This window comes from Corvus cornix, chromosome 5, assembly GCF_000738735.6.
Source record: "Corvus cornix cornix isolate S_Up_H32 chromosome 5, ASM73873v5, whole genome shotgun sequence".
In the NCBI taxonomy this organism is placed as follows: Eukaryota; Metazoa; Chordata; class Aves; order Passeriformes; family Corvidae; genus Corvus; species Corvus cornix.
The window spans coordinates 53602962-53625956 of NC_046335.1; the positions used below are offsets into that span (position 1 = coordinate 53602962).

The 22995-nt window shown below is 41.4% G+C and overlaps 1 protein-coding gene across 7 annotated transcripts in view; it reads right to left on the reverse strand.

Moving 5' to 3' along the window:
- The window catches only part of MICAL2 (microtubule associated monooxygenase, calponin and LIM domain containing 2), a 118983-nt gene that overhangs the window by 75865 nt on the left and 20123 nt on the right, over positions 1-22995 (reverse strand). For all 7 annotated transcript variants that reach the window (XR_005601945.1, XM_039552136.1, XM_039552135.1 and 4 more), the window contains exons 2-5: positions 19852-20209; positions 2080-2287; positions 1321-1437; positions 226-327 (exon numbers count right to left, since the gene is read on the reverse strand). Coding sequence is in view for 6 of the 7 variants with exons in the window: in XM_039552136.1 (XP_039408070.1) it covers positions 226-327; positions 1321-1437; positions 2080-2287; positions 19852-20115 (691 nt within the window). In the remaining variant the exon portion in view is untranslated. The remainder of the gene's footprint in view (positions 1-225; positions 328-1320; positions 1438-2079; positions 2288-19851; positions 20210-22995) is intronic.

Below are 22995 nucleotides of genomic sequence, written 5' to 3' on the forward strand. Positions count from 1 at the left end.
GCAGTGCAGATACACAGAGCTCAGAAGTAGTAATGACATTAAATGTCTTTTATTTTGAGCTACAACTTAACAACAAAACCAAAAGGTACCACAAAAAATAATAGCTTCCACACAGACTTCAGTGGATTGAAAACTGACCTGCTGCTTTGTGTTCTCCTCTGACTTTCAGGTCTTTCAAGACACTGTAAAGACCACTCATAAGTCTAAAAACACACATTCACCCACCTTCTAACGTGTTCCTGCGGCCATCCGCACCAATGATAACATCAAATTCATACTCTGACAAAGGGTGATCCATGGGGAGAAATTCAGCCCTCCAACCTGTCTCTGAAAACACAAGTAATATTTATTCATTCTTCAGTATTACAATGCAGAAGTGATTTCAGAGTCTGAGGAAAGGGCACTAAGATAAAGGGTACATTTCTCATCCTCTGGATCACCTCACGCAGTAACTCCCTCTCAGACCCACACCACAAGAAGATGCTCAAGCACTTCATTCTCACAGAAATAACCCCACAGCCACCTTACCAGGACAGTACATACATGTGGTTACAGCAAGGAAGAGCTGGCTCTTAAAAGAAAAACAGCATTCCATCATCAATGCTTTTAATTGTCTTTTAAATAGAAATTCAATGGAAGCATAGTCACAAAGCTAAATTTGATCTTTTTACAAAGCTGATTATGTGAAGGTGTTTGTACTGTCCATATTTTAAAATTATATATACTTCAACTACTTAAACCAATATACTTGTTCTACTGTCATTATATGACCCTTTGAAGAGATACCATAGTATTTTAATTAAAGTAAAACTTTAAAATATTTTAGTGATGCTACATCCTAAATACTAATATTAAAAAATATATGGAAAACGAGAAATCTTCTTCTATTGTTTAAAAATCTTGCATAAGAATGCTGATAAGACTCTGTGTGCCAGTGGGAGTTATACCAAATGTGAAAGCAAAACAAGGCCCTGGGTGCTTAATCCATCCTCAATATTTATATTATCAATCAAAATCTGTTTTTGCAAGAAGATCCCAAGAAGCCACACCAGACTCCCTACAAAGCCTCAAACACATGCCAGAAGGCATAGTGCAAAACCTCAGCTTCTCAGCCTGGGTTGTATTTTAAGATTTATCAGTGCTCTGTCACACTGATACTTATCATGCCTGTAACTGCAGAGAGCAGGGCTGGCTGAGGAACAAGGGCAAAAAACTCTTACTCTTTTTAAACAGAGTTCAACTGCCTTGGATGACTTCACATAACACCTGACACAAAAAAAGAAGTTGCTGTGAACAGAACTATATTATGATAAATAATACTTTGGTTTTCTTGATCTTCAGGAGGCTCCAGGACTTTAACGAATTCCAGGTTCACGTGGATTTCGACTCCCAGGATAAGCGCAACTTTGAAGAGGATGAGCTGAAGCTGTCGAATACCTGTGGACAGCAAGTGACAATGATGTGTTTGATAAGTGAGCAATCACAGCTGCCACCAGCCTGCTGGAGAACTGAAATTCATTGTTAACACCAGCATGTAGCATTTCTATTTCCCATATTGTAATGAAAGCAAACTTTGCAACCACCACAGGATGTTGTTCTCTTCCGCCTCCTTTTCCTCTTGCAGCACAATCTTGTGGGCAAACTCATTTGAGTTTCTTAGAATACTTTTGTAGAGGTTAGCCTTTTAATGATATTTAAAGGATCTGCTAACCAGCATATTTTAGAATACAAAGTTTTACAGTACATTTCCTTGGAAAATAGCCGACTTTTGTGTATTTTCTCATTAGATCAGGGTTTTATCTACCTTCAGTGTACTGGAATGAGTATCAGTATTGTTCATACTTCATAATCAAAATTTACTGTTTAACAAGTCCAGCCAGACTAATAAAAAATCTGCTCCATAAGACTTGTTCTATTGTCACTTTGCTTAAATGAGGCCATTTTTTCCTCTCTGTTGCACACATGCACTTGCACATGTTTAAGGCAGATGAACTTTCTGCCAAACCAAGAAAGTCTCCATTAACGTTCTGATCCTGGTAACCTCTTCTCCAAACAGTGCCCATGCCCTCAGATACTTACTGATGTGATCAATAGATCCTGCACAGAATTTTCCATAGAATTTCTTTGCTCCCAGTCCCCGGAGGTCGTGGATGGTAAACGGCCAGAGGTGCAGCACATTGTTCCTTGAGAAAGTGTCCCGCTTCTCCACAACAACAACTTTGGCTCCCAGGAAGGCAAGTTCTATGGCAGTCCGCAAGCCACATGGGCCACCTCCAATAATTAAACACTGGCAGAGAAAAGGAGGAGTGTGACACAGGGTTTTGTATTACTTCCACAGAGTTTCCAACTTACTCTATTGGTATGACTTGCAATTCAACTGGACTTGCACTACTGAGAGCGCATACAAGTCATTTATTTAAATCAATGAAAATGAAAATTTTTTTTGCATGTGGTGTTCAGCCTATTTAAAAAAGGGGATAAACTGTGCTTAATGCAGACACAAAAGACTCTGGGGAAGAGAAGTAACAGAAGAAACAGCAAAAAGCCAAACACTTCTGAGCATCTGCTCGCGCATCTAACCCCGTTTAGCGTTTCTCAAGTGCTTGCAGTAAACAGCGCTACAGCTGTGTAAAAGGGAGGGGAAAGGAAGTAAGCGGTCTCAGTGTAGGCTTTTTTTATTTTAAAGAGGACATGGGTGTACATTTTCTAGATTTGTTAGACAAACCTACAATAAGCCAGTAGCCTTACGGGATTAGTTACTCTCTTTCAAGCAAGGGTGGATGTAACAGCCTGGTTCACTTACTGATGTAAAGCAGGACATGCCAAGGGAACTCAGCAGACTTGTCCTGGCTTCGGCAGGGCACTCATCCTGCCCTATTCCATTTCACCCAGTGATAAACATCCTCACTCTTAGGACAATCACATTTTAGGAGCTTATGCTTCTGAGCATCCTCGGAAAAACCACTTCCAAAATGATTACAGAGGATTCCTGCCCAAATTTTAGTTGACAGCTGTAATTTTTCACGGACTAACAGACAAAGGATTTCCAGAATGCAAACTAATTAAACCCCAAGCATATCTCATGCTTACATTTCCTTGACTGATTACTAAAAACTGATTAGAAACAGTCTTATAGCTGGACAATGCTGTTGCTCCCTACCTCCTACAAACTCCCTCCACTCCTCCAAACCCCCACAGGCTTCACAAAATCCATGCCGTGAGTTCCAGCTCTGCAGTGGCTGGAGCAGGGAGATCTGAGGTGGGTCTGGGAGGATGGGAGAGCTCCAGCACAGCCATGCTGCAAATCCAAGCCCATGATGTCAGAGGCCAGACACGCTCCTGTGCATCCCGCACACAGAGCCAGACAGTGACTGCAGCTTCAAAGCAAGCACAGCCTCTATCTGCAGCTCGCTGGATTCCAGTCTGGTTCCCATTACATTGCAATTTCAGAAAATAGAGTCATTATTTACTTTGATTTGGCCATCATTTGTTTTCAGATTTAACAACTTAAGCAAAAAGTATCTGGTGCTGACTTTTGTCCAATCCAAATCATAAAAGTGCAAAAATGTCTTTTTTAAATTTAATAAATAATTTGAATAAATTCCCACTGAAAGAAGAACTCCTGTGAGGTGCTTTGGCTTCGCTTTAGGCAAGTGTTTTGTTAACCAGGGATATTAAAGTTAGGTTGTTGCATTAGCCACTTGGCTTTGTTCCTCTTAAAAGAACATATTTAATTCACAATTTCAGAAGAACACTCCTCACTGCATGATGAATATTAAAGAAAAAAACCAACAAAACAACAGATGTAACAATATAAAGGAAGACCACAGAGTGCAGTTGTAGCCCAGCTGAAAAGGATCACCAGTGGATCTGGGTCAGACTCTTTTGCTCATGCTCCTTGTGATTAACATGGGGACTCTGGGCTCTGATAAGTGAACGACTCCATTGAGCCTTCACAGCTATGGGGTTTTCCAGGCATGTTGAGCAGGCAGTTGGAAACACATCACAAATAAAGCCCCTACATGGTCTGATAAGGCGAGGTTGGTTTTTTCACTTACAAACTGTATTATATATAAATAAATGCAACTTCAAAGAAAATTAAAAATAAAAAGAAACTGCAGTCTTCGGAGATTTAGTCATAGTGGATCCTGCCAAGTAACAAAACCCACACAGAAAACCCTTCCCTCCTCCTGGTGCTTTGCAACACAGTATGTTAGAATTTTAAGGAGGATTCTGCCCTCTCCCCTCCTCCTGTCACCACTGACAAAGTAACTTCATAATTGCCTGGAGACACCAGGAAAAATGGTTGTATGTTTGCCATCATCCATGGTTACCTCCAGAAACATATTTATCTACATCACAGAGCTATTTGTTCTTTGATTTATTGAGGACACTAACTGCTGGTGTAGGACTTACTCTTGGCACTTTTTCATCTAATTTTGAAACGTCTGGGGTCAAAACCAGCACAAAACCCTTGCAAAAGTAATTCTTACTATATTTGTGTTCCTATCTTTACTAAGTAAGGGAAGGGCCCTTGCTGCTCCCCAGCGGTCTGCTTGCCAACAAAGTCCCGGAAGAAACCTTCCTGCAGCCGGTCTAGAACAAACTTTGAATGGCATCTTATTTTCCTCTCCTGTTATCCCAGTCTCCTGGCTCATCAGGGCCTGCTTTTGAAACTAATTTCTTGCAATTTAACACAGATCGTGACAGCTGGCATCACATAAGGGAATCTCAAAACAATCAGTCCTGAATGAACAAATGCCAACAGCTCCTTGACATCCACATCACCATTCACACATCAACTGCCTTTTAACAGTGCCAGATCATCCCCTACAAAGCTAAAGGGCAACTTGACTTTTCAAAGCATCTCCTACAAATTATTCCAAGTAACAGTTGCTGAACAGAACAGACAAAGAGCTTTTGCATATTTCTTGCTCAAGCTGGAAATGAAGAGTCTTGTATAGTTTTACAGGGCAGCTTATGAAAGAATAAGATCATGGCGAGACTTCTGCGAGCTGCCTGAAGAATCAGTATCATGTTGGATGTCACATCTTGTTTTACTACTGGGAGTACACCGTGTTAGTGCAAGATAATAATATTGAGAGAAGACAATTTTCTTGGTGAAAACCTCTTAGTACAAATGGCTGATCTTCTGCCTGCAGATGTATGTGAATATTTTCTGTCAAATGAGACGCTTCATTGAATTTAACACATTCCTCAAGAATAGCACCTACGTTAAGGCAAAATTACAGAAAGAATGTGGGCTCAAAAATTCCCATTGAACGAGACTAATGCAAGTTTCCAGGCCAATAACAGTTGCCTAGTGACTAACTTACGACTATTTCAGCTTAAATTCATACTTAGTAAGTAAAGCATGGACATTGTTGCACTTCACAATAAAACACTAATAAATCCCTGCATATTTTATAAAAGTTGTTTACTCAAGTTGCTGAGTACATACTATGTTTCTATGATACTGTTAAAAAGTATTTTACTATGCCCTAAAAGAAAATTGTTTCTGTATGAATCTTGTCCCACGCTATAACCAAGCACAATGCATTATTTATCTTCAGACTGAAATAGAGCAGAACTTCATGGATTTCTTCCTGCTACAGTTAAAATGTATCAGAAATTTTCACTTGTACTAACAAACACACACAGCATTTGGTAAGTCCCATAAGCTTGATTCCACTCAGGGGTTAGTCTGACTCTAAGAGATGCTACTTTCTCTCTATGAGTGTGTTTAGGAATGGCCATGCCTTGAAAATCTCCAGGAAATATTCCTAGTGCTGAGCTAAATGGCAGCACAAGTTACCTCTCCAACAGCACAATGGCTTCTGCGCCAGGCACAGGATTTTGAGATGACCTCCTGTATATAATGTACAAATATATGACTCAAAATAGGAGGCGAGGAAAGGGAGAGGGATACAATGTAGAGGCCTCTTGCAATCCCTCCTTTTCCCCACTATTAAACTGGCAGCCTGTGAATCCAGGCACCTGCATCCCATTCTGGAAAAACCATATGCAGTTTAACAGCTGAGAATTTGCAGAATGCCTCTGTTGGTTCTCACACAGTAAAGTAAGCTTGCAGAAACAAGGGAGGGCTTGGAAGAAAGGAGTGAAAGGGCAAAAATACCACCACTGTGTTTCACAAAAAAATCCCAACAAACCCCAAACCAACAAACCAAAAAAACCCCCCAAACAAACAAACAAATCCCCACAACAACAAACACAAAAAAAAAAAAAAACCAAAAAAACCCCCTCAAAATAACGCTCAACAACAACCTAGTCACAAAAATCTCATCCACTATAACTGCACAGCAGAATCTACTCATTGACCTTGAAAAAAGTAAAAAAAATTAGCTGTCGGCATTTACATGCTCAAGGAATCTACCAGTTGGCAGTAGCATGGGGCTGGGGGGATACAACAAACAGCATCTCTTTGCATAGTTAAGAACAGACAAATCCTGTTGTAGCCCAGTGCATTATCCCACTGTTGTCATCCCACTCTAAATCCCTCACTCCTCTCCTGCCCAAGGTACCCAAACATTACATTAATCCTGGAAAATAAGAGGGTGTTAAATAATGATCCACTCCCTGTATTTTCTTGGGATGAAGACAGAAGCTTCAATCACTCCAGGAATCCAAGACTTCCTCATTTCTGCCTTTCAGTTGTTTTGGAGGTGAAAAAGAGGATATTATTTTTAGCCTCGAGCTCAACAATAGCTGCATAGGCACACACACCCCCTTTGTTGTCCTATGGCATGCCAGGTGAGAAGCACCACTGCTACTCTTCAGTAAAAATGCACACAGAGAGTGGTAAAAAAAAACAGCAAAAACCACCCACCCAGGTTATTTAACTGCCTTTAGCTCATAGGCAATTTTCAGCCAAACCACCAACTGGAAGCCAACCTACAGGCATGGATCACACTCCCAGAAAGCAGCACCAAGGGGTGGCTTTCCCCACATGCTTCCAAGCCCCCTGACCCTCGAGGCTGCACTGTCCTCGGCAGCTGTCGGCCCCCCCACCCAGTGACAGGAGGCTCTGCCTGTAGGATGCAGAGGGACAAGGCTTTGCTTTCCCATGGCAAACCCTCTTCCATCACTTGCTCTGCACCTCAGGTACCTTCATTTCCACAGTTAGCAGATCTGGGACTACGAGAGAAGACAATTTTCACACCAGCCCTGGCCTTTGTGCAACACCCAAAGTGACAGGGGCGCACCAAGGATGAATTTGGCTGATTCCAGAGGGTTACATCCTACATGGATTTGGACAAGTGTTTATTAGTGATAGGGCTTAATGTGCTGCAACATGAGACAGGCACAAAATGTAATGAAACAACACATTTTCTGGAACAGCAGCGACTGTTCCCCTGGAAAGGCTCCAGAGAAAAACAGCTGCATAAGCAGCTAAGGCAGACGGCTACCAGAAGCTTTCTCCACCACAATGCCTTTCAGTCCATCCCCTTTACTAGATACGAAAATGCTTCTGGCAAAAATAGGATGGCTCAGTGGGACATTCCTGACTTACTGACTTACAGTTCATCTCCCATTCGTAGCCTCAGATTTTATCACACAACTTCACTGACAGCCACCGGATACAACACTGCAGCCAAATGTGCCCTGAACCCACCGAATAATCAATTTAAAGTTTGAAACATCATCATGGAAGACACTGAAAAATGAAAATTTATATGCCACTTCAGACAACATTAAAAATGTCACAGGCTGAAGCTTTATTTTTAATAAAAATTAAATCTTCAATCTTCCACCCCAAGAAAGGGGGGAGAAGGCCCAGAAGCTAACTAAACTTGCACTACAAAGATTATGTAATCTTTAAAAGGGTATTTTTCTCTGTTGTACTATTTTATGAGCTCCTCATAGAATTAGTGTGTCATTTGACAAAAATAATATTCACTTAGATGTATTTTAATGAGAGATCCTAACTCTCCAAAGAGTTATGTGGACACTCCTTAAATACACTACAGATAGTTCTGAAAATCTACTTTAAAATATTATTAAGACTAGCTGGATCTTGCTGAATGGGCATTTTTGGAGAGTGAACACCATATAAATACCACTGTTGGGGAAGTTCAAAGGCAGCTGGGAACAGCGAGGCTCACACACCCCTAATTGCAACAAAACCCTGCGTCAGGGCATGAATTCAGTGCATCACTACAAGTCCACTTCCACTTTCAATCCCACCAGTATTTTACCCTTTGTACCCCCAGCTGAGCACCTCAGAAATGTGCAGTTTTATCCTCTCCCAGATCAGTGACTGGCATAAAAGAAGTCCCAGCTTTATTTTTTTTTCTCCTTCTAAGACTCTAACATGTATCCAAGGCCACCTAACACAGGGTGACTTTAGCCAGAGTTCTGTCCCCTGCTCTGTGCCCTGCAGCTGCTGTGCTCACAGCTGGATGCAGCACAATCCAGGGATCAGAGGATCTATCTTTATTGCCCTCCTATTTTATTGAGTCAAAATGCCAGAAGTGAAACATTAGTACATTTATTGCATTCATTTGGCTCATCTTTACTGGGATTTTTTTATCTTTTTTGGAAGATAAGCTTCTGCATGGAAAAAAGCATGTGCCTTCATTTTTCCTGGATGTATTTGGACACACTTGTCCATCCATCCTGTCTGTCACATGGATATAGGTTCTAATATTAGATCTGTGTATTAAAAAAAAACCCTTTCCATAGTTTGAAATTAAAACAATGGTATGAAAGACATCCGAAACTTATATTCTGCTATGTCACACATTAAAGAGGGGCTGTGTGCACTCCGGGTGTTGGAAGGTCAAGAGTACCTTCCATGATGCAGCAGAGCTGTCAGGACTTTGGAGGTTTTCTGAAGAGCTCTCTCAGGTGGCATTGGTTGTATTTAAATATGGTAACTTGATCTCAGATCTTTTAGAACAATTTGCAAAAATACATCTTTAAAAAATTGCAACTGATAATCATAACACAGGAAAGTATTCCCAGAAACTTTCTGTTCCCCTGCACCAGTTACAGTTATCCAAAAAACCTAGACCTTACTAACAAGAAATGTTCTACTAATTTCAGTAAACATATCCACCAGAAACCAGGCAACTGCTTTAACCCCAAAATCTCCTTAAATAAAGCACAAAATAAGCCCTCTAACATCCTTTGGAATTAAGTGTGTTTGCTGTTTTCTTACCTGCCTTTCATTGTAACCAAAACACAAGGAAGAAAAAAAAAAAACAAACAAGCCCACACCCAAAACCCAGAAGAGATTGCTTTCTTTTCTTTTTTTGGCCAGTTGCTTAAACAATCAAAATGAAAACAAGATAAACCTTGCAGAAAGAATGTTGCCTGACTATCCCAGCCATGAACATGGTTGGCAGCATGTAAGTACCTGGCCTGTTTTTTGTAGGTTTACGCCTGTCACGCTGAGATAGTGCTCCAAGGCTATACTTAAAAACTTAGTGTAAAAAACCCAAAACAAAACCATGAAACAAAATAATTCATCCAGAAACGAAGAACTGATGAAGAGAGATAAAGGAATAAAGGCATCAAGAGCCTCACCTCTGAGCACAGCAGAGGCCAAGCCTTGAGTCTTGGGAACTTTGTGAGTAGTGACTGAGAGAAAATGGTTAATTCTCTGCATGGTTTTCAGGGGCAGGGGCTGGCCAGCCAGCAAAGGACTTGTCTATGTACCCAGAGGAAAGGATTTCTCATGCTCTATGGCATCTAAAGCATGCAGGCAGGTTGGTCAACAACCATGGCTTTGCTACAGCAAGAGGTTGGTAACACACTTTAAAAATACACCCCCGTTGCTCCAGCCTGGCCCTGGAAATTTTAGCCAAACCTCACAACAATCTAATAAATGAGCTGAGCTTCCACTTGGAAACTGGCTTTTTCAAGTGAGTGGGGAGTCAAGTTACTTTGAGGGTATTTCACAGAGTATTTTAAAATATGATCTAAAATACATTCTCCTATTCGATGAATCATTAACCAACACCCATTTAAGACGTGGCTTTTAGAAGCCAGTCCTGGGTAAATGAGCTCATATAGAACTAGACATCAGGTCTGAGTCAGAATTCAGATTTTTAAATTATATTTATTTTTAAAGATCTTAATCATTTAATCTCATCATTCCTAGGGCTCCCAAGCAGAATGACTGTACAACAGTGTACATCAGCTTATAGGTGAGCTCAAAATGCAATACTGTACAAGAAGGCAGCAATTCTGGGCTCCTGGGGTCTTTTTTTTTTCCAGCTCATCATGCAGCCATCAAAGTCAGTGCATTTCCACTGCTAGCACTCATAGACACTTAACTAGGAAATCTAAATACAGCTCCAGAAAGAGTGATAATCTGGGTTTTTTTTTCCAGTTTAACTGGTCGCTTGCACAAACCAATTTACCATGGGTACACAATACCTTTACTTTTTAAGTTTTTCGTACAGCTTGAGAAGACTATGAATTATCAACCAGCACTTCTTAGTAACATAGCATCCAGCAGTGCCAGCAAGCAAGATGGACTTGAATTTTTCAAACAACCAGAATTAAAAATATTTACCTTTAGCATAACATTTTTTACGAAGGTTTCTGATAGCGGAGAAAGTTAACAGCACTCACAGAACCCACAAACCAGGCTGCTGGCAGCATGTCACACAGTGAAAGTTAAATTTCAGCACCTCTAGTTCTTATTTCCAAAACCTTTCCTGGCTGAAAACAAAGGTGGTACATAATAACCCTTATTACTGAGGGAGAGAGACTTGAAAAAATAAAATTAAATACAAAATGGTGAAAAAACATAAAAAGAAGCATGCTTCAAAAAGAGGGGCAGAGAGCTGAGGACATAAAATTTGGCAACAAATTACACATCATGAGGTGTAATCGTCTCTGTTACACAAACATCCGACACAACAGAAGGGAGATAAACATACAGAGAAGACCAGCGTTTATTTACACGTACTAATGAGTCTGTTTTCACATTCCAGGCAGGCAGAAATTCAGATGGAGGCACCTGCCTCAACAACACCGGCTGTGCTTGTTCTGCCACTATCAGGGCTGTATCTGGGCTGGCAGGCAGTGAACTTCCTACCCCAGGTGCCTCCAGCCAGGCAGGACACGCAGAACCATGGCTGGCCAAGCAGGGAGCAGACCCTGCAGCAGCCCCAGCAGCCAGGAACGGCTTCCTACTCTATGCCATTATTTCCTACCTTGCTAAAGCACAAATAAGAGAAAAAGTGGGGGAGAAGAAACCTGAGAGAAATGCCTTTGCCTTCCACTGAGCCCTTGCTGATGTGCTTAACTTGTTATTACTGCTCTGGGTGTGCAGGCCTTGGCAGGAAGCTCAGCGCCATCTCCTGCAACTGTTTTCTAATCCGAGCTGCAATTCACCCCGGAGCAGTGGTTTTATCTGAATTGTAAATCCTGCAAGGATGGCAGAGTGCAGCTGGGACAGGACCGGGAGGAAGGAGCACTTGCTGTTGCACAGGTCCTTTCAGAGCTGCTCTTGTAAATCTTTCAAAGGGGGAGGAGAACGAAACAACACAAGGCTAACTCACAGCGTGGCAGAACCACATGGTTCCTGCTCAGACAGTATCTCAGTCAGATGAACAAATCCAGAGAGTGATGCAAGACAAGTCAGGTAGTATCTCTGGGTTGGTTTGTCAAGTAGAAACAGTGCATCCTTGGAAGAACACGAGCTATTCTTCAGGAGTAGCAATGTCCAGGGCAAAACGCAAACTTTGGAAAGCTGATCAGAACTTGATCTATCAGCGTCAGCAAGACTACAAGAGACAGAAGGTAAAATGCCACAGCAGTTCTGGTTGTGCTCCAAGTAACTCTGTGGTGTTCCCCTTGGGGCCTTCCCTAACACAGATTAGGTGAAGGTATTGAAGCCTCTCCTGGAGGTCACATTCTCCAAAGCTCTGACCATTCCTGCTGCTCTGCTCTGGACTTGCTCCAGTTTATCTGCCAGACTATTTTAGCTGGAGTTTCACCTGCACCAAGAAGGTGGCTGGATTTGTGGGTCCTTACAAGCACCAGATCATTTTCTGCAGCATATTCCAAATCTTCTCCAGGTATTACACTCCTCTGTTGGAAGGTTCATAATCTTCTAGTAGGTTTTGGCAATTTTACCCTGTTTTTCTCAGGTTAAGACACACATAATCCAGAGATGACAAACGGTTTGCAGAAACCTGGCTGTTTGTAGACACAAACAAATTTTGTAAGTGCAGACTTGTTAGGGAAGGTGGGAATTTCAAGAACTGTCTGACAAAAATAATCCACCTTTAAACAGTGTAGCAAAGAAAGTAAAGCAAATTAAACTAATTTCAGGTGCATTAAAAAGGAATTTCTACTTTTTCTTTTCAACATACACCAGTTAAACTTCTTTTTTTCACCGTGAACACCATCACTGTTACGGCTTTTTAGAGAGAAAACGCAAATAGAAATATTCTTGTTTGCTTAAGATAATATATATTTTCTGTTCTTATACAACACCTTAGAACGGTGGTATTTTACATTCTATGAAAAGTCTATTAAAAGCTATCTGCACTAAGACCTAAACAGCAGATAATGTAGAATTACATTTGTCAGCAGGAAGACAGCAACCACATCCCAAAACCCCCTGTTCTCAGGGCAGACATGGGAACCTCGGGAAGGACCTCAGCTGCAGGAGACAGGAAATTGCCTTATTGTCTGAAATCTGGGGTTTAGCAGCCAAGTGTTTAATCACTTCTTGGTAGCAAAAGTTATGTATTTCCTTACTTATCAGTACACAAACATTACCAGAGCAAAGCTGGAAGTGTAGCTAACAACAAACCCCTAACGACCACATCTGGCACCGACCCTCTAACATCCACATGGGTCTCTTGGAAGGCAGGAGAAAGACCTGATTCGAGCAAAGCATCCCGCCCTGGAGCCCCCCTTGCCCCCCACACCAGCCTGCCTGGTGGATGGACACGGCCCAGCTGCCTCAAAGAACCAAAGCCCTACAAAGCCAGGGTCAGGGGAACACACCCTGTCATAGCCTTTTGTTTCATTCAGACCTAATTAAGCCACTTGCGGTGACAATAGTGGTGGTTTGTGTGAAAGTAACTGCATGTCACTCCCTGTGGGAATCTTTATAAAATATCTAGGAAATCAGGTCAGGGTGGGACAGTTCCCTTCTCTCGATTACTAGCAAAGCCATTACGTGAGGGACAGAAACAGCACAGTTCTGTTAAAATACAGATGCAAAGCTACTGTTACCTTCCAAGCCAAAAAAAATTTACATTCCAAATGCCTAAAAAGTCTTATCTAGACTGTCTGATTACTCTGCTTTGGCCAGGCTTCATTGCTTTTCATGACTGATAAAGCTGAAAAAACTGTATGTTTGTGGAAGTGTCTCCAAGATAATGAAAATAAAGTGATTTCATTACCAAATCACATGCCAAACATTTGCTTTTGCTGATGTAATTTGGCCTAATCTCAGTATAAAACACATCACAAAGAGTCAAATACTTTGTTTTGTTTTCAAAGAACTGTCTGCTGTGTGTCCTGTCATCACCCCAACTTCTCCCTATCCCCTCTCTAAAAATCCTTCGAGAAATGAACACGGATGCAGTGTTCAACAGTTGTGGTTTCCCTGCATGTTCATATGTAATTTACTGCTTCTCCACTCATCTCAAGCAAATCTTCCTTGCCACTCATCCTCATTAGTCCCATATTTTCTCCAGCTTTGAAATAGAAGTTGCTTATTAAAATCCTTTAAAAGAAATCTACAATGGAAATCCAGTGCAATGCTTTAGAAGCCAAACAGGCAAAAACAAAGGAGCACCAATATCAAGATAAACAGCTTGTATTTCAAGTACACCAAACACACCTAGGTGCCACTTAAAAAGTCAATAGAACATGTGGCCTTTAATATTCCCAAAAACCTTGACAGCTTCTGGACTCTACTACTCAAGCACTGTTTGTTTCGTTTTTTTTTTTTAAACGAACAACACACACACACACAAAAAAAGCAGCTGAATGTCTCTTTGTAAAAAGCCACAACCTTTCATTCACTCAACTTCCTAAACTTGGCAGTCATCTTCTAGCCGACTAGTTCAAGTCTTGTGGACTTCACAGAGAACGCCTTTCTATAAAGATACGCAAGATAGCAACACTATCTAACAAATCTGCAACAAGTTTGGTGTGTTCATTATAAACCCTGGTTGTCAGGTTCGGAAATCTCCCCATTCCAATAATTATTTTGAAGAAATTAGTAAATCTAGAAAAAGGGATGGGTTTACTCTTTATGGAGTAAAGAGGTAAAAGTTTTCATTATAATATGGATATTTTTCCATTGGAGCATAACTGGCTTCCCTTTCTTTCATCTTACAATTCAATTACTCAATTAAAAACCAAATGTTTGTCTTGAGGGATGCAATCAGTCAGGTCAGCTGAACACTCAAACTCAGTGGCTTCTGTACTGGTATGTGCAGCACTGGAGAAACCTGGCTGAAAATCTCAGTTGCCTCTGAAGGATCAACAAGTGTCAGCCCTTGGAGAGGAAATTTGGCCACCTTACCTGCAGGTTTATACACGCTGGATGATTTGCTTAATTAAGAGACAAGTATTTGTCTAGCACGACAGAGGAAGGTGGGAAGACTCGTGGAAAACAACCTCCCTGATTTACCACAAGGGGCAAGGCTGCAGAATAGGATGTTTGTAAACAAGTGAGGACTGGTAGGAAGCCAGTTTCTACCTCACAACAAGCAGAGAGACCTGGCACCCACTGCTCGTCCTGTGATCACCCTGCGGCTACGGAACACGGCAGCACCCGGCACAGACCAGGAGCTCCTTTCCCTTTCTCAGCTCTGTGGGAAGGAGAGCACCAGCAAAGTAGGCTTGTTAACTCCCAAGGCATTCATTTGGCCATCTTTAGAAATGGAGACAATGTGAAAAGGAGTGGAAGGGGTTTGCAGATAAAGACCATCCCCCATTTTATCACTCATGGGTACACCAGTGTGGTTAGGACGGGGGGGCACGGCTCAGGTTCAGCCACAAAACCTCCAACCCCAATTCTGACCCAGGGCTCCTCCTCTGCTGACTCACCCTGGCCCAACTCCCCTGAAACCGCAAGCTCTCTGTAATGCTGCGTTGGCTAAAGCATCACCGTGGAGCCCTCTGTACAGCAGGGACACCGATGCCACCGAGTCCCGGTCACACTGACAGCACATGACAGTGCCAAAAAGAGCCACTCCCTTCTTATGTAAGTCCTGGAAACACGGTTAAAAATAATTTTAGAGTCATTCTCCTGCAAAAAGTCTCCCAACAGGAGTTTTTGGAAGGAAAATTCATCTATTGTAAAATAAGATTTGAAAGGCCAAGTTCAGGAGTGGGTAAAACAAGAGAGGCATTTGGGGACCTGGTTTAGTGGTGAATACAGGTGGTACTGGGTTAACCAGTTGGACTCAATCCTAGAGGCCTTTCCCAACCTTAATGATTCTATGATAGACTTCAAGATCATTGAATTTGTTTTTCAGGATTTTATATGATTCCATATACACATATACCTACAAATGCATATATGTATATTTCTAAATGCACAGCTGTCAAAACTTCTTAGCTTAATTTTATTTCCTTGCTTTATGCTAATATTGTTCAGCCTTGAAACAGCAGCTCAGACTGTACAAGTCCCCTGCCCAGAAACTGTGCCCAAGGTGGGGTCTAAAATACAGACAATGCTCAGAAGACCAAAGCTGTGCCCAGGAATTTGTCCCTCCTCCACTGATCCAAAACTTGTCCATCCAGAGAGAAATGCCAGAGTCTACCAAGGCAGCTGATAATTATGCAAAGTTTCCTTAGTTCTCTGGTGTAAGCATGTGTTTTGCAAAAACAGCATGGACCTTTGAAGGGGAAGGCAACACTACATATTTGCATGCTTTAGAGAACCAACACCTCCTCTCAGAGTAAGCCTGGGATGTTTCCATGTGCAGAAATCTCTGCTCTCTTGAAGCATGGGAGTGACAGAATTTCAGGTGCACAGCATGAGCCAGGTCCTACCCCCTGATACATATTTATACCTATCTCAAACATCAGAGGGAGTCTCATTTATATGTGCATGCACATATTGGTATCATTTACACAGGTAAACTGAAAGTAAACGTAAATCAAGTGCAAGTAATGAATCTGCTCCATACAGAGAGGAAATGCTCGCAGATGTCTTTAAAAGGCTAATGAATATACTAACACTAGCTGGATGAATTCTTGGTCATCACTGCATCATGTTTTGCACGTTCAGAAATTCAGCCTAACATTCAAACTGCTAGCATAGGGAACAACATGCATTAAACCTTTAACGTTCTTCAATTGTCCACTTCAGAGTCCAACTGTGCTCCTCTGCATTAATTAGTAAAAGATGAAAACTAGAGAGAAATTTTGTCAGCATAAAAAATTTGTGCTTTTTATGGACATATTTGCAAAAAGCACAGTGTGGTATCTACACTTTTGCCTGATTAGTACAAACTTCTGTTTCTCTCTAATACTGGTGAACTGGGTAAGTACCAGCTCCAGAAACAGATTTTGAACAGGACTCATTCTCAGCTTACAAGCTCAAGAGTGAAGGAAGCTCATGTTTTGTACAGATTTAACACTCATATAGGTGGACTCCTACAGTTTCAGAAATTTCATTTCTGCCCCAATTCTGTGCATGTCTTTTTACAGGACTCTGGTTTTATTTTGGGGCGTTTGTGGGGTTTTTTTCTTCTACAAAGAATTCAAGGCAAAATAATGCCCCCAGTAAGACAACTCTGAAAGAGCAGTGGGTTTGAACTTCTTAAAAATTGCTCAACTGGTTTTATTCATCCAGCTTAAAATTGTATCATTGTAGAAACTTTGAGAGCCATATTTGGCAATGTTCTTCAAGAGCAGTTAAGACACAGGATTATTGTTATTTAGCCAGAGCGGAACGTTCTGTATGTATAAAACTTGTGTATATTGCAATGAGTAACTTAAGTGTGGCTGAAGAGTTTATAAGCACAAAAATCAACAAGTACAGCATTCAGCTCTTAAATACCATGCAAAAAAAAAAAAAAACCCACCCAAACAGTTTTGGGATGAAGCAGCAGATTTTCATTTTGTTTAAAAAAAACCAAAAAAACAAAACCAAAAACAAACAAACAAAAAAAAAAACCCACAAAAAAACAATCAAAAACCTCCTCTGAGTAATTTAGAACCCAATTACATTATATCTCCCATATCTCCTCCAAAGATTAGGAAGATTGCAAAGTCGTATCTAAGAACCATGAGCTGCAGGCTCAGCTTGAGCGTCCAAGGCCACAACCTCATTTAAAGCCTTCAAGTCATGTATTTTTTTTTTAATGATGCCTACTAGCAACCTTGGCTCTGTTTACAGAGCTGCAGTTGCAAAAATCCACTTAGCTCATTGCTCCAGTTGTGATCCTGCTTTAACAAGTAGGATTTTTACTCTGGGCTGATCTACTTCAAGCAGTCCCCAGGCAGTCCCACAGAGGTGAGTGCTGGGCACCACCGCCAGGATTTAGCTGTGAACTCCTGTTTCACGGCTGAAAACAGCACCTGGCACAGCACACAGGTAAGACAGAGCTAAAATCACCAGTTGCACTGGAGAGAAAGGGTGCTATGCATGCTGCAGCCTAATCTCTCTGCACTGGCTGGGGCGCCAGCATTTCTGAGAATCTCTTATCTGTAACAGGGGCTGTCAGAGCCCACCACCACAATGATCAGGGGGTCCACACTCCTCTCCCAGCACATCAGGCCTCCTCTCCCCAGGGAAAGGCACAGATAGGCTTTGCAGCAGCCTGTGATTCACACCCGAGGAATGTTTGGTAGATATCCCCACCGAGCCCGCAGACTGTGGTTGCTGCTCTCCTTCCCAGCAATCTGAAGATTCATGTTTCTCTCGTTAAATCAGCGATGACACAGTGAAGTGCAGGTCTGGGCACGGTCCAGATTCATGATGAACCTCTCCAAGTATTTCACGGAATATCTATACCCACACTCTTCACATACAGACATTCTATATCCATTTGCAAGTTGGTCTTGTGCGCATCATTGAAATGTCCATTAATTTCTGCAAGTACTCATTACACCATGCCACTAAAAATAAATCTTTAATCTCAAGGGGCAGTAATACCATACTTTCAACACTGTGGAAGGTGTTGATTAGCATTCTTCTTGGCAACCTTGTAAAGCATTACTTACACAGGCTATACATTTTATGTACCAACCCATTTCCACAAGACTTCTCACAAAATAAAAATTAATCGCTTTGCTTAGAAAGTTTACAGAACAAAGCCTTGGCTTTGTAATGTCACCCTGAGAGAAGACTTAGATTTTATATTTCACACGGGTCTTAAAACTGCTTTTTTGCTTTGCAAATACTTCCTCAAACTCAAAACCATGGAAATTTGGACCTGGGGCTGTACGTGTATGGTGAGGTACATGTGGAATATTTCCTATAATTGGTTGATCATCAGACACTTTCTCATTCCTTCCCTTTCCTGTCTGTTTTCATCACAAAGATGCTCCACGACATATGTTCAAGGACTTTTCCAAAGAACAAAAAAGGAGGAAGGAAGCACAGGTCAAAAAGGGAAATGAAGGGAAAAAGGAAAGGAGAAAAACAGAGCCTGCCAGGAAAACAGTGTAGATAGCTGCAGTGATACTCCTTTACTAAATAAAACTATATTAAGGACCCTTATGACCTTAGAAAACATTAATAATCATTGGGAGCTTATGAAAAATGAATAAAAGCAGAGGACTCTACATGTACTGAAGGTAACATGGTGTCCTTCTCCCTTGTGCTTTTGAGACTTTTCGGTCAATGATGCAAACCAGAAGAAAGAGACCTTCAAAACTGCCTATCTACTGAGTCCATGAAAGAACACTTCAGTGACAGTTTTAATTAAAAAGTCCTCCACATTTTGGTGTCTAGTTATCCCTCAGTATGTCCCTCCTCTCTGTTCTGTCTCTATACAGTTGAGTAGCTTCTTACAAAGTTACCCTTCTTGGGTAACATTTAGCCATCACTTGGCAGTAAATAAGTGAATTGCTCTTGGGACAAAGCTAGTAGAAATACTCTATGATAGCCAGATGAAACAACTGGCAGGAAGTAGAGTATTTTGTACAGTTTTGTCAGCAAGATTTATACCAGTGTTCAGTAGTGCTCTCTATCAAAACATGTATGGCATTCTCTGTGAAAAGAAGATAATTTCCTGTCCTCTCCACAACCAAGCCTCCTTCAGTAACTACCACAGAGCAATCAGCCACATTCCGCTTGCAAAAAGCACTGCCAGGAAAGGACTTCATCAATAGTGCAGGATTTTCTTTTGTTGTTTTTTAGCAACTAGAGCCAATGCCAGGTGACAAAGACAAATCCCCACACCTCCAAGCAGCACTTTCAGAGAGCAGCTTAGGAACTGCTGCTGGAAGACATTTGGCCAGGCCTGATCTCTTACAGCATGCACAAAGCTGAGGAGCCTGCTGAATATGTTACAGTCTGTACCTTGCAAAGCCCTGTTTAATAAAGTAAGTAGTTCCTGAGAGCCTGGAATGAATGCAGCCTACTTCTTCAGAAGTTTGCATCTCATGCCTGTTTGGTGATGATGTATAAAAAGGACAGAATATCTGAGACAGACCGGAAAGCAGGATGCTTTAAGGCCCACTCTTTCATATAGTGTTTCCACAGAACTTTCAGAAAAAAAAACCCTTAAAATTCGACCAAATCAGTTGATAACCAGTTTCAGCATATTAAAGGAAGGGCTACATGAACAGAGACACTGTATGTGATGGTAGAAACCTTGCTTCTGCAGAAAAACAAGCTTAAAAGTTTCCAAGCTATGAAATCCAAAACTGAACTCCACTTACCTTAGTGTTCATACAAGACTTTCCACGTTTATATTCTTTGTGACTCGCTCTTTTATCAAGCTTGTTCCACAAAGCTTTGGCCTTCCACGTGGTCACTCTCGATTTCAGTTTGGTGTAAAAGTTTCTATTGTCCAAAGGGTCTAACTCAAGTTGGCGAGTGAGAATATTGAATGCCTGAATGGTGCCTTTGCATGTTGATGCTTGTACGAAGTTTTCAAATATCTGGCCAGCCTGATTGTATTTTTCATCATCATTTTCCCCCATGTTCTAAGAGAAGAGTTTGAAGAGGATTAAGCTGGAGCTCTTGTGCCGGGGTACAGGTGATCAGCAATAGCAAGTACTTCCACACATATTATCCCTAGAAAAGACCAATGCAGGTCACATTAGAGCAGGTTCTGCATGATAAAATTAAACACACAAACTGCACATACAATATGAACATAAAAACCCAGCATACAATGAATAGATAAGCAGGCACAAAAAGTCTAAGAAGTGACACCCAAGTGTTACAAACATAACATACTCGTGCTGTCACGACTTGCACTCACAAAGACTGTTATAAAAACCCTGCTAACTCAAGCCTACTGCTTCAAGAAAAACCAGCTTCACTGAGAGCCTGAGCATTTCTTTAATTTTCTTTTTTTTTTTTTTCAGTCCTAGATTACTGATGAAGAAACCCCAAATGTCCAGATTCTTTCCCCAAGCAGAATTTATGTATCAGCAAGTGACATTTTGGTCTTAAGAACTCATGAAAACCTGCAGCCAAAAGTCAATGCTGTTTGATTGATTTTTTTATGCTGTTGCACAAGTTAGTGCCAAGAGTGCAGCTGACCCCGAGCAATTTAGTATTGGCACTATCACTTGCCACAAGCAAATGCACAAAACAGGCGAAGCAGAAACATCATCACAAGTTACACCAGAACTGAAGAAACCAGAAAACAAGTAATCACAGAGAGCCCCCCTTTTCCTAACACTCTTGCCAAAATGAGAAAGGGTTTGGTGCTCCGGTGCATAGAAAGGAATTTTATCTCCACGTCTCCACATGTTCAGTGCTGAAGTTATGTGTTTGGAGTCTTACCTTGTCATGTGCTGATGATATAAAGTAATGATGTTTGGCCTGCTAAGCCCCACTGGCTTTTCCTAGTAACATGATCACTGTCAAACTGTGCCTGATACTCCAGATAAATACCCTTACATTCTGCAAGAGCAATGCTATTCTAAATTAACACAAGTTTCAAACAACTAAAATACTTTCATTGCGGCACTCCCTTATCCTTCTTTAACCTTGTTCTCCATCTCTAATGGGGAGCATATTAGAGTCAGCCAAGGTCCACAGAAAATATCCAAGTGGCTTTCACATTTTCCAAGAAAATTGTTACAGGTTATGTATAAACTTGTCCTCAGAAGAAGCTTTACCTGGACTCAAGCTCAGAAATTTAAGTCATGTATTCTTTTTCTTGCTATTAAAGAATTATCTGCCAGTCCAAGAAACCAAAAATTAAATCAATGCTTGCTTAACTTCCTACATAATTAGTTATTTTACTTGGAACCTCATCTGTTGGCTGATAGTTTTAGAATAAATTGTTAGAAAGGCCTTTGAAGTCATGCTTTTCAGTTTAATACTGTTCACAAACTATTCATTCTCTGCTTGCATTTCCTTCAGAGAAGAAAAGAGAAAACATAACCAGTGTATTTAAGTAGAGAAGAGACCCACCATGTCTATCTTACCATCCTCTAATACAGAAAAAATATTATGCACTTATTAAAGAAATCCCACGGAGAGATATAAGGAAGCATTTGGAATACTCACATTCCCTGTCTGAGCTCAAAATAAATAACCTTTGTATGCACATCATCAGTCTGCTGTGGGTTTGTGGGTAAAATAAATGGGCAATGTTTAGAGTTTGTACATTTTCTTAGACCAAATGTCATGATTAAATACTTGGTGCCAAGAATAAGTCAGGAAATTTTTGTTTTCCCCTCTGAATACTTCATTTATAGTACATTTCATGCCCTTTTCTGAAGAGCCTTGTGGCTTTGTGAGGCAAAAGCACAAATGTTTTGTGTGCCACGCCTTTCAGAAGATCTAACTTTTCAAGCAGCTGAGTGCCACAAACTCCCATTGACTCAAAAGGAGTTTAGGACATCCTGCACCTTCCCAGGTTCGAGCCCTCAAAGATTAATGAGCAAACCCCTCCAAGAACTATGTGCCAGCAAGAGGGAGCCTGGCTTTGCCACCGTGGTGCGGGTGCGAGGGAGGCCCAGCATTCCCCTCACCGGTGTTGGCTTTGAGAATGCAGAGCTACACAATGGGTTTAGGTCACTCCAAAAAGGACCAACAGATCCAAAAGTTCCATGGGAAAGACAGGGAACAACTGTGCAACACAATGCAAGACGCTACGATGAGGTTTGAACAGCTTGATATACATGAACCTCAGGATGTGAGGGCCCATTTAAAAAAAAATACTTAAAATCACAGCTAAACACTTACTTCACCTGACTTTTATACTTGCCTGAGCTATTTTTATAACAGAGAAGTCAAAGTGTTTTCCTTTTCTCTCAAAATAATTATGAGCAGCTCCTTGGGGAGCAGGGAAGAGTCAGTGAAATGTCCCACCACGGACACGTCGGCTGAGGGATTGGCAACCAGATACTCTCTCCTGTGTCACCATAAACTCACATTATGCTGCCTCACTCGGAGCTATGAGAGACTTTGACCAACACAGGAGCTATAAAACAGTGCTTCCTCTCCACTGTTCTATCAGCTCACCCCAAGACTGTGGTCGTGCTCATAAAACACAAGTATCTTTGAACGTTAACTCTTGGCACAACTGATAAGCGAGTGTGATCACAAGCTCTTTGACCCAGTGCTTTTTTCTGCTCACAGAGACAAGAGTTTTATGGCCTCAGCTGTTGCCATCCAGCAAGGAAGTGGGGGAAGAGCAAAGCTAAGAGATGAGAGCAGTATCTGAACCAACCAAAGAAGAAAAGCAGCGTGTGACAGTGCTGATAACAGCGAGGACAAGGCAGGAGCTGCTGTAGGCAAAGGGAAAGGGACAAAAGCATTTTTAGCATGGAGTGGAAGTAGGTGTTGCACACATACAGGCCTGGCCTGGCCCTCCTCTGCCTTTCCACTGGGGAGGA